The 18,079-nt window shown below is 39.6% G+C and overlaps 1 protein-coding gene across 2 annotated transcripts in view; it reads left to right on the top strand.

Annotated features, from left to right (window-relative positions):
• The window catches only part of crfa4 (cytokine receptor family, class I receptor 4), a 61,261-nt gene that overhangs the window by 25,013 nt on the left and 18,169 nt on the right, over nt 1–18,079 (top strand). For both annotated transcript variants that reach the window (XM_085264489.1, XM_085264488.1), the window contains exons 2-3: nt 7,542–7,651; nt 16,870–17,011. In XM_085264489.1, coding sequence (XP_085120615.1) covers nt 7,561–7,651; nt 16,870–17,011 — 233 coding nt within the window. In that variant the 5' untranslated portion in view covers nt 7,542–7,560. The remainder of the gene's footprint in view (nt 1–7,541; nt 7,652–16,869; nt 17,012–18,079) is intronic.

Below are 18,079 nucleotides of genomic sequence, written 5' to 3'. Positions count from 1 at the left end.
TGTCCAATATCTGTTCTGCCAAGGTTGTTTTGTCAGTTTAGTGGGTAGTCCAGCTTCAAATGCTAATTTGAAACAAACAATTTGGGATTTTACAGACCAAGGTCTAGTGCCCAGACTTTGACTTTATTTCTCTAAAAAATAAGTACAGCTACAAACAAAGTTACTAAGTCACCACTAACTAGTTCAGAGATCTGCAGTTTCTTGCTGGTTTTCACAGACAGCATAATATCAATCTGCATACATTTTCATTGCTATGCAGACGATACCCATCTTAACACACAAAAATTAGTTATTAAACTACAGGAATGTCTTAAAGACAAGACTTGGAAGACTTCTAATTTCCTGTTTCTAAATTCAGGCACAGAAGTTTTTATACTCAGCCCTAAAATCTTAGAAATATGGTATCCAACCAGATGCCTACTCTGGCTCCCAGTAACACTGTGAAGAATCTTAGAGTCATTTTTGACCAGAATATGTCCTTCACCTTTCATATTAAACAAATATGCACACTGAAGGATATACTCTTGCTTTCCATGATGCACTGACCATTTCTTCTTCGCTAAACTCTTTTCATTCTCTACGTTGTGTACACCACTCTGCAATTATTAGTTATTAGTAAAGGTTGGGCCTCTCTCCTCTAGTTTGCTTTTTCTCCAATCTCTCTTTGCTCACTTTCCTTTCCTCTCACCATATGGCTGCCCTTCTCTGAGCCTGCTTCTGCTGGGGCTTTCTTCATTTTAAAAGGCAGTTCTTCTCTCATCGTAGCCAAGTGGTTGGTTGTAGGAGGTTGTGTGATTTGGGGATTTATTTCTAGGGTATTTACCTGACAATATAAAGTACTTTGAGATGAATTGTTGTGAATTGGCACTATAGTACGGTGGCCCCTAGAGACAAAGCACGTACAAACTCCAAAACACATGCAAATTCCAAAACACATGCAAACTCCAAAACACTTGCAAACTAAAGAACACATGCAAACTCCAAAACACGTACAAACTCCAAAACACTTGCAATATCCAAAACACTTGCAAAACCCAAAACACGTACAAACTCCAAAACACTTGCAAACTAAAAAACACATGCAAATTCCAAAACACGTACAAATTCCAAAACACTTGCAAAACCCAAAACACTTGCAAACTAAAAAACACATGCAAATTCCAAAACACGTACAAATTCCAAAACACTTGCAAAATCCAAAACACTTGCAAACTAAAAAACACATGCAAATTCCAAAACACGTACAAACTCCAAAACACTTGCAAAATCCAAAACACGTACAAATTCCAAAACACGTACAAATTCCAAAACACGTACAAATTCCAAAACACTTGCAAAATCCAAAACACTTGCAAACTCAAAAACACATGCAAATTCCAAAACACAACGGAAGTGCTCCAGGACGCTAGGGGCAGTGTTGAGCTCGATTTGCAAAATAAACGGCAAGTTTGTCTGTATGGGACGGTCTAGTCTCCGTCGCGCTTCCCAGGTTGCCTAGCAACCGTGATACTAACCGCTGGAAACGTGTCATACAACTTGGTTTGACAGAAATGAGGGAGAACATATTTTGTTCATTTGTTTGTTTGTTTCTACATGAGCTTTGTGTGATTTGATAAGTATCTGAGGCTGAGACCACAGGACAGTAAAACATGATTTTTGGGCTTCATTTCTGTACTGAACAGTCATTTCAAGATTAATTAGTAAATAAGAATTAGCTGATGTTGTTCATGAGACTAAAGTCATATCACTTTGGTAATGTAAATATAATATGGCCAATATTCTAGTTATTATATTAATCATTATTAGCTATTACAGCAGTGAACATGAACTCTGTGTCAAACACTGAGCCTCAGTACAGATTCAAGTTGCAGTTATTTACATGTCTTATCACCTTAAATCTTCACTCAAAGACAAGTATCTTTGACAGTGCATATATAGGTGTATGATATATGAGACAAATGTTGTTCCTTCATGTTGGCATTACTAAATTTGGCTCATTGCTTACATATATTTATAAAAAGAAAATGTACAAGCTGTGATAACTGTTTCTGATAAAATGAAGAGTAGACTGATATATGAAATATTCCTTTATTGGGTGAGAAAATCAGACCATGTCATAACTGCTTTAAGTCATACAGAATAGATATCAGAGCCTTAAACAGGCTGGCTTCTGCTAAATGGGTCAAACTGGGCAGAAAGTCTACAAACACATAACATCCTTATAGAATATGATGTAACACTATAGATCAACTTACCTCAGAATATATAAAGCATATAAACAATTACAGCAATATGATGCAACAAACACAGCAGTGCTACTGATCCAAAATACTTAAAGCTTCATAGAACTGAAACAAACATTTATTTTTAGCTCCATTCTGCTGCTGATACATACTTTAGGTTTCTGAATATTACACTTGTTGCTGCCTTTCATAGTGTGTAACTTGAAGGCCCTGAGTACTTTCTCCCACACTGAAAACACTGGAATGATTAAATTATTTGAACATTACCTAATAAGACTGATTCAGGACAGACAATTAGTTATTTTAAACTTTTCTAGCAGTCCTTCACAAACAGGGAACAGTCCGTCTATTCTCTCCATCTGTCAGCTGCTGCTGGCTGTTCCTCCTCCTCTTCCTCACACACTGTTGAGTTTGTCCTGGTGGATCATCAGGGGTGCAAAGCCTCACAGATGATGTGCAGCAGTGGGTCCCTCAGTCTGTCCTCACTCTGGACACTTGCACGTGTCACACATAGAAATCAAATGTGTGATAAGCTGCAGGATTCAAACACAAGTGTGACTTATAAACACATGTTCATACTTTTATTACACAATCAGAGAGAAAGAAACAGAGAGAGAGTGCAGGACAGACAGACAGGTGACAGTCTCAGGTGTATACACTGCTACAAAACAGCACAAAAGAAGGAGGATTTAGTGTTTGTGTTATTACGAAACAAGAGGAGTTCCCAGATGGTACAGTGGACACACATGTGTGACTCCTGTGATTAAAGCATCTTTCTTTCAGCTTAACGAGTGAACCGTCAGCTCGTTCAAACACACGTTAAAGTCCGTTTGGCTCGACACCACCGAACAGAGGCAGCAATAAAACATAGCTAACATTAACAGTGCAGTGAATCTTCCTTGTGCTGTGATATTCAGGACTGCAAACCGAGCAGCATCACTGACTTTCAGCTTGTTGTGTTTGTGGATATATGACTGACTTTAATTATCCACGAAATCATCACAATCTCTGTAAGATTAAGGTCGACTATATATATTTTTTTAAAGTAAAGGCTTTAAAACCAAGTTAATTCTGAAAGTACAGACATGACTAATGTCACATAACTTTCCCGACATGTGGCCAACAATAATGGTTTAATGTTCTTCATTAAAAAAATATTTGCGCATAAATAAGTGACATAATATTCAGTACTTACTTCTGAAAGTTTACTCTTCCTCCGCTCCGCTTCCACCGTTTTTTTTTTCGGCAAAATTATCCACACCACCACCGCACTATGAAGTCTGGGATATGTTGGGCCATGAAGGCTACACCGACCCATCCTTAAAATTCAGGGAAATTATGGACGCATTTGAGGGCCGCATTTCGAGCAGCCTTTGAATTGGGAAAGCCTTCTCTTGTCGCTGTGATGTAATCGGCCTTAAAATGCGGCCTTTAAGGCTGCAAACCCCAAATCCGGTCATTGGTACGTCCTGGCTTGTGTAGTTACTAGGTAACAAAAGCTCAACACTGCCCCTAGCGTCCTGGAGCACTTCCGTTGTGTTTTGGAATTTGCACGTGTTTTTGAGTTTGCAAGTGTTTTGGATTTTGCAAGTGTTTTGGAATTTGTACGTGTTTTGGAATTTGCAAGTGTTTTGGAATTTGTACGTGTTTTGGAATTTGCATGTGTTTTTTAGTTTGCAAGTGTTTTGGATTTTGCAAGTGTTTTGGAATTTGTACGTGTTTTGGAATTTGTACGTGTTTTGGGTTTTGCAAGTGTTTTGGAATTTGTACGTGTTTTGGAATTTGCATGTGTTTTTTAGTTTGCAAGTGTTTTGGATTTTGCAAGTGTTTTGGAGTCTGTACGTGTTTTGGAGTTTGCATGTGTTTTTTAGTTTGCAAGTGTTTTGGATTTTGCATGTGTTTTGGAGTTTGTACGTGTTTTGGAGTTTGCATGTGTTTTTTAGTTTGCAAGTGTTTTGGAGTTTGCATGTGTTTTGGAGTTTGTACGTGTTTTGGAGTTTGCATGTGTTTTGGAGTTTGCAAGTGTTTTGGAGTTTGTACGTGCTTTGTCTCTAGGGGCCACCGTACTATAGAAATGAAAATGAATTCAACCAATTTGAATTACCAATTCCTCTTGTTTTCTGCCCTCTGGCTCCATGTACATGTTAGCACTGGGTCTGGGTCTGTCAGAAATGTTGATTCCATACAAGTTAGTTCACAGCCTCAGATCCTTCGGTGGGTCCTTCAAAATGTCACAATGCAGACATGGGAAAAAAAATACGTGCCATGCTTAAGTAGCATACAGAGCCACCTTTAACAGCAAAAAGCTTGAAGTAATGATACAGAAGTCAAAATAAAATTATAGTAACATAGTAGTACAAGTACTATAATAATAGCTGGCAGATGCCTCTCTGCCAGGTCACACAGGTATAATTCAATTATAGTTGGTGATAACATATGGTCTGTTAGAGAAGGTGCTTCACTCCAAATGCTGTCATTTTTTCTGTAAAGCAAATTTACCTTGCCTATGGGTATAAATAAAGTTACCTTGACCTTGACCTTCACTCCTAACCACTATCTGCAGTAAGTGGTGCAGAGGGTGGTCAGGATTATCCACGGTGGATAACAGTTTGGTCAGTGACCTCCCCACCTCGACTTCAAAAGTTTTCAGTCTTCAATCAATCACAGAGCCAGCCTTCCTAATCAGTTTATTCAGTCCGTATGTGTCACCAGCTCCAATGCTGCTTCTCCAGCAGATCACAACAAAGTACACTGAGCTCACCACAACTGAGTGATAGAAAATCTCCAGCATTTTGCTGCACACATTGAAGGATCTCCAGAGGATACGGAGCTTTACAGCCTCATTTTGTATACATTTTGGTCCAACTGTTCAGCCTTATGTTAACATGCATGCCACAGTACTTGCACTCCTCCACCGCATTAACATCCTGATCACATTTATAAGCAGATGATTCCTCCTCGACCACTTCATGGTGCTCTCTTTCTCCTGCCCATCACTAATACGTCCAACTAATGCAGAATAGTCAGACTATTTCTGTGGGTAGTATACAAAGTGAACAGGAATGCAGACAGCATCACCTGTACTGCACATGACCAAATCAGAGTGAATTGTTTTCTGTATGACTTTAACAGTATCTCACTTTATTGTTGTCTGTATGTAATTTTTTATGCACAGCTTGCTTAAAGTTGCACCAGAAGAATCAGGTCCGGCTGAAGTATGGACTTTGGCTGAGCCGTTACAACACCTCGAGTCATTTTTTTTCAGCCATTCTGTTGGAGATTTGCTGCTGTTCTTGGGTTTATTGTCCTGTTCCATGACCAAGTTTTCAAGCTTTAGCTGGTGGTCCTTACAGATGTCCTTACATCTGACTCTAAAACAGTTTGGTATATAGATGAGTTTATGGTCAGTTCAGTGACTGCAAGGTGTCCTGTGTTTGCTTTTCTCCAAAAGCGGTGCTGTGTGAACAAACATCTCCATTTTGGTCTTGTCTCTCCAAAATATATTGCTAAAGAAGTGTTGTGATTTGTTCAGATGCAACTTTGTGAACCTAAACCATGCTACCCTGTTCTTTTTAGATAGAAGAGGTTTTATCCTGAAAACTCTTCCAAACAAGTGATGCTTGTTTAGTCTTTTTTTAATTGTTCTGTCATCGACTTAAACATTTCCCATCCCAGCTGAGGCCTGTAGAGTCTGAGTTGGGTTTTTGGCTTTTCTCTGTGCATTTCACATTCGGATATTGGGCTTATGTTATGGGGTGCCGAGGCAGGCCGTATGGATTAATAACGGACCCAAGATGCAGACTGCTTAAGTGGAGGGTGAGCTTTATTGACAACAGGTGAAGTACAACAAAAAAGGGTGGCGAGAAACAGAACGGTAAAAACTCTAAACTGGGAAAACTAAAACTAAACACAAAGCCAGAACACGAACGAGGGTACCTTGCAGGGAGAATGACCAGGAAGCCGGAGGAATAAACACAGAATGACGGAGGGGGAATAACGCAGACGAACCAGCAACTAACAGAGGCAGACACGAGGTTAAAATACACAGAAGGATAATGAGGGGATGAGACACAAAAGGAGGGCACAGCTGGGAGTAATCAGACCTGACGAGACTGGGGAAAAGCAAACTGAACACACTGAGAACAGACACGGACCTTCAAAGTAAAACAGGAAACACATACACGTAATGACATAACACACCAACTTAACACAGACTGGGCGACACAGAACATAGGAACATGAACCATGAAAGAGAGAAGTACAAACACCCAAGGTAACCAAAACCACAGAATAATAATAAACTAAACAAAAACACGGAGTCACAGACTCCGGACCATGACAGCTTAATTTGCTGGCATGTCTTCTCCTGGGAATCTTGTGGCATTGTGTTACCAAACAGCTAAATGCTACACATTAGCAAATGGCTAAAGCATCTGCTTTTACAGTTAGTCACTGCATAGAATGCTAAAAAGGAAAGAGTAAAGGCAATTACTTGCATTTATAATGATTAAAAAGGGACAATTTTTCTTATAAATTCCATTTAAAAATATGTGGATTAAAAAGTTAATTCTATGATTACTGAGTATTTTGTGTGCTGTGTTACATTTCATTCAGTTAAATGGTCAAAAAAATAGATGAGGGCATCCTTTTTGGATAATTTAATGAGCAAAACCTGTCTGTTTGCTATTTAGTTTTAAATTTTTATTACAAGTCCATTTCAGTTAAATTCATTTAATTATTATCACATTCCAGTTTGGGCATTCATGGACTTCCATACCAATGGACAGTGTTTTTCTCTGTTGTTTTATTGTTGTGTAACATGCACCAAGGCAGATTTTGTTTTCTGCTCCTTCTGCAAACACGTGGAAGATTGTCAACACTGGGAGGTAAACAGATAAATCTAAATTAGTTTTTTCTCCTATACGTTTATTAATTCATTGGAAGAAGTTGTAATTTTAGGAATGCATGAAGTTTTTAATGGGAATCTGGTGAGGCGGCGGTGTTGTTCAGGACTGATTTGATGGGAGAAAGGAGGAAGTGAGGGGGGTTTCATCCCTTGTGATGTGTCTCATGACTGGAGGAGGCAAAGCTGTTGTGTTTGGACTTGAGGAGCTGCAGGGTGAACCCACTGATGCCCCTTAAAATTGAACATGTGACTCTTAGACAAGTGGACACTTAGATAGACTTCACTGTTATCAGATGGAAACTAAACTTTCTCACAGTAAGTGCATTAGGAGCATTAGGTGTTTAGTGGGTCTTTTCCCCAGCTCATATTTGAATGTTTATTTGTGTTGATAGGTTAACAGAAGGCTCTGAGATGTTGTGGCTGCTGCTCTGTCTGCTTCCTCCCGTGAGTTACGGCAGGATCGTCGCCCAGAACAACGCTCACACCGAAAGACACAACCATGGTGAGTCTGAGAGCAAATGATTTACAAATGATTTACAAAGTATTTATTTATTGCCCAGGTTTTCTTTTTTTTCAAAACTGTTTGCTCATCTGTGCTGATGTCACACCAGATGGTCCCTCTCCTCTTTAGCCTGGAGGCCACAGGATACATGAACTTCAAAAAGTGTCTCAGATCTGATTGGTCAGACCCACACCACTTGGCCTCAGGCCATCTTAAACGAGCTCAGACTCATTGAAGAAGATGTTTTTGGATCCATCTTTTTCCTTACTCGGTAGAGTTTTAACTTAATGAGCTGTGTTTGCTGACAGTTTTGCCTTTAGAGGTGTTCCTGAGTTCATGCAGCAATCTCCACCACAGAATCAGCTCTGTTTTTAAGGCAGCGCTGCCGGAGGGGCCTGAACTCCACCAACATTTAATGATGGTCTGCAGGCTCGTGTTTTCTTTACAGAGATTTTACAGACTTTCTGAATCTTTTAATTACATTATCCTTCCTTATATTTACTTTTGAAAAGCACTGTCATTATTTTGGGATTAATTTTGTTCTACTGTCTTGTCTGTTTGCAGTCAGAGAGCACAGCTATCCCTAAAGGGCAATGGCTGTACTAAAGCTTTGATCTTTATTATGTTTTTTTTACAGTATGATGATGCCAGCCTCTTATTGCATCATCGTGACATTGCAGGGAATCATATTGAAAAAATACAAAGTGTGTTGTACAGTTGTGTTTATGTCCTTTCATATGATATATTACTTAATATGGTTTCTTGAAATTTTTTTTCAAGGTCAACTTTTATCTTGAGCGCTAACGATGAAGGACACGGTGAAATACTTAACCAACCTAGCTTCTCGTGTCGGCAAAGGTCTATTATGCTGTTGTTTGAAGTTTGAAGATGATCGGTAAAAAATTGTGGGTAATATAAACTTTTTACGGATTTTCATATTTGGTGTGACCTTGATCCAGTTTTCACCTAAATGAGATCAGTTCAAGCTGTTATTGGTACCTATCATCACACAATTTGAAAATGATATCTTGAAAACTGTGAAGCCTAGACGGGTAGCAAGCAGACAACCAGACAGAACCGATAACATACTCCCTCCCTTTGGGGAGGGAATAACTGTTAACAGGGCAGTCCATCAGCTTTGTTCAAGATTACTGAGTTCATGTCTTTAAACAATTTAAATCACACAGAGAGTCCCGTAATGGGCACTTTCAATCAGCTTGATAAGTTTCCAGTTAATTTTTTGCGGTAACCTTCACATCAGTGTGAACATTTAAAAATAAACTCAGAACAGCAGCAGCTTTGTCTGCCGGGATCAGCTTCAGACGGCTGCCAGCTGAGTTTGACAATTTCCTTCCGCTCAGATGGACATGTCGGCAGCTCATCGATACCTCAGCTGGAGAGGCAGGATGACTCACAAACCTGATGGCTGCTCATGTTTCGGAGCATCACACGGGTTTATCTCTAGGCCTACACAAACACGCTTTGTCTGTGTCTTTCTGATCTGATTTTTGAGTGATGTTTAGGTGAGAATTCATGATTGTGTTTGAAGATACGCACAGCACAATAAGAGATTATCTCATGGCCGCAATTTGAGTTACAAAATTGTGCTTCAGCTTTTATAATGTGTTGAATAACTTACTTTTCATTGAGGAAGAAGAGATATCCTTCCAAGGCTACACTGAGTGAATAATTCAACACTGCAATTCAAGTATGTATGCCCTGGTGTATTTATCGAAAACAAAATGCCTTAGGAGAAATGGGAAATGGAGCATTTGAGATCATAGTATGAACCATCAGGAAAAGAAAATTCATCGAAGAATTTATATTTCTTTCAACCCTCCTACACTCCATGCACAGATGTCTGAGGGATCTTCTAGAAATGGCCATGCTATTTTTGCAGGGAAGTGATCGGTCAACAGGAGGTGATTTTCTACCTGTTGATCTCTAATCTGGAGCATAACCTCCTCCAGAGCAGATCAGGTCTGCAGCATAAGTTACCATGGAGATGCACCCAGTAAGGTGTGAACTGCCTTTGTAACGCTGAAAAAACCCGGGATTAACCTTGAAGTTACCTGGATAAACCCAAATCCTGCTTCATAGCGCAGACCTCAGGTCATCACGTCTCTGATGCACTTTGCTTTGAATCATTTCAGGAGAGAATATAGTCTGTTCTGTTATTTTGAAAATTGACTTGATGCTCTCTGGTAATACTTTGTCTGACTTCCTGACCTCCTTCTCTGCTCTGTGCAGATTGAGAGGGCTTGAAGGTTTACATCAAAAATAAATTTAGCACTTGTTTTTAACGACACTAGTGCAGAGCCAGTTCTGGTACACTTCAATAATCATGTTATATTCTGGTTGTTTCATGTAAATACAAGGCTGGTCCTTTGAAATCTCTTCATATCTTCATATATTAAACTAGGTCACTCTAAGAATTGCCTTCTTTCTTTTCTCTCCTTCTGTTGGTGCAATTAAAGCCGGATATCATTCTTTGTGAAAAATTAAATTGCAAGCACTGCTGTTCATCTGCAGGTAGAAATTTGTCCAGCATTATTGGTGCCCAGCGTGCGTTCCTTAGCTGATTTATTTCTGAGAAGTGTTGGTTTTTCATGAGAAAGTCCCTGCAGCGTGGCTCCCTGAGCTTCTTACAGCAAACACAAGGCCTTTGTTTCCCTGCTGCTCGCAGACTGAAGCGCCACGAATTCTCAGATGGATTACTGCTCGCTTCCCACAGCGTCATCTCAACGGGCAAGCAGTATTTCATTACATTAATCACCACACTGAGGCCCTGCTTTAACATGATAACACAGACATGAGGTGTGCCTGATTTTGCTGCTCTGAAGCAGTTGGTCATGGATAACTGTTCCAGATTCACACGTTGGGTACACAGTAACAATTGCTGACTTGTTTATGCAGCATCTGTCTGGATACAGGTGAAGCTTAAAAGTTAGGGGTGTAGTCGCTGTGTTTCAGAGGTGGATGGAGGCACAGGTGGCTGTAGCTGCTCTGTCTGCAAGAATCAAATTCAGTAACTGAAGTGTTTGTGCTGTTGGCAGGGGCATGCCTAGAGGGAGCCCCTGTAGTGCCCCCCCACCAATGTCATTGGAACAGAGTACTATTAATCTTATATTGCCCAACACCAGAGCAGTTGGAGTGTAACTGAGTACATTTACTCGAGTACTAGTTTGATGTACTTGTATTTAATTTACGGATTTTTTCGTTATGCTGCTTAACAGTCCTTTGCTTTTACTCCATTATACTTTCACAAATTTCTAGCACCTATCATTAATTCAGGTGTGCAGAGCTTTCTAATTTTTTTGTTTGATACAAATATTTTCTTAAAAATGATTAAGCATCAGCATCTTATTATTCTGAAGATTCATTTTACTGTCATAGATCAAGGTGGACCATTAAAGAGACGTGTACACATCAATAAATGAATAATAATAATTATAGCTTAATAAAATGTCTATATATTATGTATATAATATTCTGAAAATGGTCATTTTACATAAGTAGAATGCTCTGTATAGCTAGCTCGATACATTGACATTTATTTTAATCTCACAAGACAAATTACTTTGATTCTACAGCTTGTTTACTTTTAAGCTATTTAACTGGGATTGTAACTTTTACACAAGTAAAAAGTCTAAATATGTTTTTTCCACTTTGCAAAACATTTGCCCAACACAAAATTATATTTAAAGTCTTGTGCAGCTCCACGTTTCATGTAATAAATCTTTAACAGGACACAGCAGTTACTCATTAGCAGGTATCTCAGTCTGTGTGTTGCACTCATACATTTTATACATTAGCTGATAATTGAGTACTTCATCTCTCTCATCCATCAGAGAAGTTACTTTTCTTCTAGTTACAAACTTCATTCTGCTGTTTGCGTGCATCCGTTACTAGCAGAGCTTTGATTATTATTTAACAGCACTGGGACTGCAGAAACCTTCCATACACGACCTCTAATCCTGTATTAAAGAATCTGTGCAGTACACTTTGAATTTTTGCAATTATAAAACTGTGATGTACTCGGGTTGTTTGGAGGCAGGGGATTTCTGCCTCACTGCTTCATTAAACAAAAAGTAGGCGCCTAACATAAAAAAGCTATAAACTCGGTTAATTCCTAGAGTGCTCAGAGCTCAGTGCCACCTCATCGCCTGGATGATGCCGTTGATCTTTCCTTTTTTTCAAAATTTATAACAAACAGCATGCTGTCTGTGCAGACAGGACCGCTTTCCCTCTGCTTTCAGACGCCAATCAATTTTCCAGCACTGCTTTAAATCACAGTCATGGGACTAACAGTCTATCAGATAGAGATGGGCTGGATAATTGTGTGTGTGTGTGTGTGTGTGTGTGTGTGTGTGTGTGTGTGTGTGTGTGTGTGTGTGTGTGTGTGTGTGTGTGTGTGTGTGTGTGTGTGTGTTTGAGGTAGAAACTGATGAAATTAGAGAATGGATTTTGTCGAGGTGAAGCAGATGAGAGATGACAGCTGGATAATTGATTTTCCTCCCTGTTGTTTCCCACTTTATGTATGTGGGGTGTGTGTGAGTGTGAGATCTAGCAGTCTGACTGGATAGCCATTTCGTTACCTTTCCATTATCCAGTCAGTCACAGCTTTTTCATTAGATGCTTTCATGTGTTTACTGGGACGAAAGATTTGATTTTCTCTCCAGCAGTTCGCACGTGTTGGCACCGAAGCTGCTTCGGCCGGTTCGTTTCAGCAATGCGACTTTGCCAAAAACGGCTCAGGAGATACCGAAAACAAAGCGGTGAACAACTTTTTAGCAAGTTTTCCTTCCTGTGTAGATTATGATAAGAAACGTAGGGTTTAATTTCCGTCTTTTATTAGATGCAAAATGTCTTAAGGTGCAGAAATAATAGCTGGGATGTTTGCCCCCAGCATGTGGCAGAGATACAGAGACCCTGCAGGTATTGTTTAATGATTTAACATGATTTAATAGTTTGTGTGTAATAAAGGCAAAGTTGACACACTGCTGTGCTCCCACAGTGTTTTATTAATAACTACCATGCTGTGTTGTCATGTATAATATGTTTACAATACATTAGGTTTTTGTCCTAAGTCACCACCTCACTAGTCTCCCTCTCCTTGTTGCTGTTCTTAAGCTGGGCTGAGACAGTATAAATAAACACAAGAATAGAAAGGAAATGAATAGATGTGACCCAACAGAGACAGGTTTACACAAGTGATCTGATCAAATTAGCTTTAAAAGGTTCACTTGTCCCACACTTAGATTAAATTAAAGCAAGCAAACAATACATTTTTCATTTATAAGATTCTTTTATTTTGTTATTATTATTATTTTTTAATAGAAAAGGAAAAAATGTCTTTATATACACATTGATGGACAGAAGTTTCATGGAATGTCATAGTAATTTTTGAGCTTTAATGATTTCTGTGGGTGGAATGATTGCACGCACACATCTTTAATGAATTTAAAAAACAAGCACTGGGTGCTCCAGTCTGAACTTATTTTAGATTTTTTTTCTAATCCACACAGGGTCAAAAGCCTTCTGGCTGGATATTTGACCCCTCTTCTTGGCAGAATTGGTAGCATTAGCTTAAATTGGTTGGTTTTCTGGCACAGACCTGGGTTTAAAGCACGGTACACAAAATGTCAATATAGATGGTGTTGAGGATTTGGGAAGTTCATTCCAGAAGGTTAATCTTAGCCTGCTTCATCCACTCAAAAAACAGATTTTATCTGTTTTTCTTTTGTCTTGTGTTTGGTCAGTGGTCAATGGTAACTTTATTGTCCCCAGTGGGAAATTGATTTGCAGTCTGTTCATACAGAGAGATGAAAACAAAGAAACACAACACAAAGCCCAGAGAAAACAGACCAAATTTTTCATAAAAAAATGCAAATGTGCAATGGCAACAACCCTTACGTATTATTAACCGTGATTATAGCAGCAGGTACAAAAGACACGCTATGTCTCTTAGACTTCAACGGAGGCACTTTATACCCACGACCACAGGGAAGCAGCTGAAAATCATTAAAGAGAGGATGGTCTGAGCATAACATGACAGAGGTTGCCTTCCTCAGCACCTGCCTGTTATAAAAGTCCACAAGTTGGACCTGAGACCTCCCTGAAATCTGACCAGCCACTTTAACCAGATTGCTAAGTCTGGCCTTATTGTTAAAAGACATATTACCATACCAAGCAATGATGCAGAACAAATAAAACAGATTCAATAAAACTTTTATTAAAAAAAAAGGGTCATTATTTCAGAAGAAACATTAAAACCCAATCTCCTTAAAAAGTAGTCTTTGTTGAACCTTTTTCACTGTAGCAGCAAGATGTGGCTAAAAGGGACAGAGTCTTATCAACAACCCCCAAATACTTATAACTGTCCACTAGTTCAATGGCTGCACCATTTACCACTGTTAGTGCAGGATGGGGGGATGACTTCCTGAAGTCAATAACCATGTCCTTGGTTTTCAAGGTGTTGATCATTAAAATGACTGATCACACCAAGAAGCAAACTCATCCACAACAGGCCCATGGGAATCCTCTTCACCATGAAGGAGGCTTACCATGACTGTGTCATCGGCATCTGTAATGACATGCCTGTTAGCCTGTGTACTGCGACATTCATTACTGTACAAAATATATAGTAAAGTGGAGAGGCAGCAACCCTGTGGTGAAGCAGTAGAAGAGTTCAGCTGTTTGGAAAAACAGCCGTTTACTCTCACACACTGAGACCTGTCAGCTAAAAAGTCTAAAATCCAGCCAACAAGATTAAAATCAAGTTTAGACTGGTTAAGAAGTTCATCAGCTAAGCTATGTGTCTAAGTCCTAACTAAGTCCAGTTTTTATCATTTAAGGTGACTGGCAAGAGTAAAATCTTTTCTTTCGAGGCAGCACCTTGAAACAGTGAGCCATGCTTTTATTTCTTCCTGCCTGGACTACTGTAACTCACTTTATGTGGGGGTCAGTCAGTCATTGCTCTCATTGCAGGTTCAAAATGCGGCTGCACGACTCCTAACAGGAACTAGAAAAAGAGAGCATATAACCCCCGTGCTAGCCTCTCTGCACTGGCTGCCTGTGTCTTTTAGAGTTAATTTTAAAATTCTTGTGTTTGTTTTTAAATGCCTTCACAGTCTTGCCCCGCCTTACCTCTCTGAGCTTCTTCATCCCCACACACCCTGTCGCTCTCTCAGGTCAGCTGACCAGCTGCTCCTGGAGGTACCGAGATCCAGGAGGAAGCTCAGAGGGGACAGGGCCTTCTCTATCATGGCTCCAAAATTATGGAATAATTTGCCCATGCACGTTAGAGAGGCCCCTTCACTGTCCACTTTTAAATCACGTCTTAAAATCCACTTTTATTCCTTGGCTTTTAACCTCAGTGAGACTTAGTTTCTCTTTTAATTGAAGTAGTTATTTAATTAATGATTCCACTCTTCTTTTATTTGGTTTTTACTTATATCTCATGTAATTTTATTTTACAGTTCCACAGCACTTTGTGTCAGCTGTGGTTATTTTAAAGTGCTTTATAAATAAAGTTGATGATGATGATGATGTGGCTGGATAGTATTAAAAGCTGAAGAAAAAACAATAAATGAGAGTTGAGCATGACGCTTTGGCACCATCAAGATGGCAATATAGGAAATTTAACAGAGTGACCACTGCATCATCAACACCCCTACACGGCCTGTATGCAAATTGTAGTGGGCCGATAAGCTTTTCTACCTGCTGCAGGATCTCCTTCCTGATAATTTATTCAAAAGACTTCATCACTAAAGATGTTTTTTCCATACCTCGGGAAACCTTTTGTTGCTGAAGTGATAAAAGAAAGATATAAGAAAAAACACTGCAGAGTTGCTCAGCACATGTTTTAAGCACCTGGCCACATATTTGTTTTTGTTTTGTTTTTTCTAAATCATTGTTCTGCTTGAGACGTTTTGACGATCTAGCTGTTGATTTGAGGTGAAGCTGAAGAATTTGGAGGTATAGTCCTCCTTCTTGATTTTTCCATCCAGTTTATGTAATATGCTAGTACAACTGTCAGCAAAATAGCGCCATAGCATGATGCTACCACCACCATACTTGCCAGATGGTACAGTGTTTACATACCTCTGTCTACCAATATACCTCTTGTCGTTGTGGCCAGGCGGCTCAAACTTTCTTTTGTCTGACCACAAAACTTTTCTCCAGAAGGCATTTGGCTTGTCCATGTGGGCAGCTGCAAATTTCAGTCAAACTTTAAGGTGTTGCAAAAAAGTTACAGATACAAATTCTTGAAATGTAACTTTGAATAACTTTGAAGATGAAACGAGGCTGGGTCTTCCAACATGACAATGATCCAAAACACACCGCCCGGGCAACAAAGGAGTGGCTCCGTAAGAAGCATTTGAAAGTCCTGGAGTGGCCTAGCCAGTCTCCAGACCTCAACCCCATAGAAAATCTGTGGCGGGAGTTGAAAGTCCGTGTTGCTCGGCGACAGCCCCAAAACATCACTGCTCTCGAGAAGATCTGCATGGAGGAATGGGCCAAAATACCAGCTACTGTGTGTGCAAACCTGGTAAAGACCTATAGTAAACGTTTGACCTCTGTTATTGCCAACAAAGGTTATGTTACAAAGTATTGAGTTGTATTTTTGTTATTGACCAAATACTTATTTTCCACCCTGATTTACGAATAAATTCTTTACAAATCCTACCATGTGGATTCATGGATTTTTTTTTTCACATTCTGACTCTCACAGTTGAAGTGTACCTCTGGTGCAAATTACTGACCTCTGTCATCATTTTAGGTGGGGGAACTTGCACAATCGGTGGCTGACTAAATACTTTTTTGCCCCACTGTAATCATCAATGATTTTTGCACCACAGCTGCCATTTCTTATTGTGTGTCATACATACAAGTTTAAAACAATGAAGGTCACTGTATATACAGGTGTTCATTGTGAGCAAAATTTCAGGTTTCAGACACTCAGGTTCAGTTTTTTTCTACTCTTGGCCTTGTATGATATCACAGGCACAAATGTGGCCAAATATTTCAAACTGACAGACAGCCAGTCAAATGAATGTTAGGTCAAAGGGAGGATGACCTTAAAGAGGAAGTAGCTGAAATGGCTTGTAACAGACAGAATGAATTAAACTGAGGGGCTTGAGGAAGAAAGATGTGGTGAGCAGACTATAATTTCATCATACTTCCTCTAACTCCACCCATATGTGACTCCACAGAGGCGACTGGTGGCACCACGACAAGGCCTCACATCTACTTCTGCCGCTCGCCAAACATGGAGGACTTCACCTGCTGGTGGCATCCACTCAGCAACCTGACAGACGGAGAGGAAGTCACCCACATCCTCACCTACTCCAAAGAGTATGAACTCCACATCTCACAGTTAACTAGGACTAAAATAAACAGTAGATAGGTGTTGATTGGTGGCCTTAGTGCATATGTTTGAGACTGAGGGACTAAAAGGCTTTAAAAATTGTAATCAAATTGTTTCAAATTTCATCAATGCTTTACACTAACCCACATTAGTGGGGTTAGTGTAAACATATTATGTTATAAAACCTTATAAAACATCCACCCTAACAAACAATAAGAGCCTTGTTTTAGCCTTGTGAAACTATAAAAGAAGCCCCAGATCAGCAGCACACTGGGTCAGTTACTGGGTCAGGTGAGTTTGTGCAGTTTGATTTCTCGTGCTTCGCGTCACCGGGAAGCTTTTAAGAAGGTCAATATTTCCAAGCTGCTCTGAAATCCTGAACGCAGACTCACGTGGCCTCAAACAGATGCCAGCTGGCCCAGATGGCAGCCACAGCAAAGAAAACGCTGCCACTAATCAGGACAAATTGGATTGTGCTTTTGACCACCACGTGGCTTCAGAGCTCCTACTGATTGTTGTTTCATCTCCTGCTGCACTTTGTATGTTTGTTTGGGAAAACAAATGTAGATCAGGGATTATCTGATAAAAAAAAAAAAAAAAGACAAAATCTTACTAAACACCAAAGCAGCTAGGAATAAAGTCACAGCTCAGAGAGGGAGATTACACTCTGCAGGCACACCTCAGTGCTGTTTGTGTTTTAATATATTAAACTGCCATTACACACTTTTTATTTACATGAAATACCCTCACTAGGACTGAATACAAACATGCTAATAAGGTTAAACATAAGCTTGTGATTATCCTCCATATAGAAAAGTTTCAAAACTTAAAGACAAGTTCCTTAAAATATTACAGTTAAGATCAATTTGAGGCATTAGCCTAACGTTGAACCTGATTTGGGGCTTTGATTTGGCCATTTCTTTATAATGGTTTTAACCTGGTTTTAAGCTGGTTTCAGATGTTGGGACTACTAGGTCAGGACTGGATTCAGTTTTGGTTTGGGGCTTGATCGAGAACTTTCCCCAGAATTTGTGTGTCTCTCTCTGTAATCTCCA

Source organism: Mchenga conophoros, linkage group LG23 (assembly GCF_057382185.1).
Source record: "Mchenga conophoros isolate Kocher_MC1m ecotype Shallow Benthic linkage group LG23, M_conophoros_male_GT1.1, whole genome shotgun sequence".
In the NCBI taxonomy this organism is placed as follows: domain Eukaryota; kingdom Metazoa; phylum Chordata; class Actinopteri; order Cichliformes; family Cichlidae; genus Mchenga; species Mchenga conophoros.
Note: the sequence above shows the minus strand (reverse complement) of the source record. Positions and strands in the feature narration are given on the sequence as shown.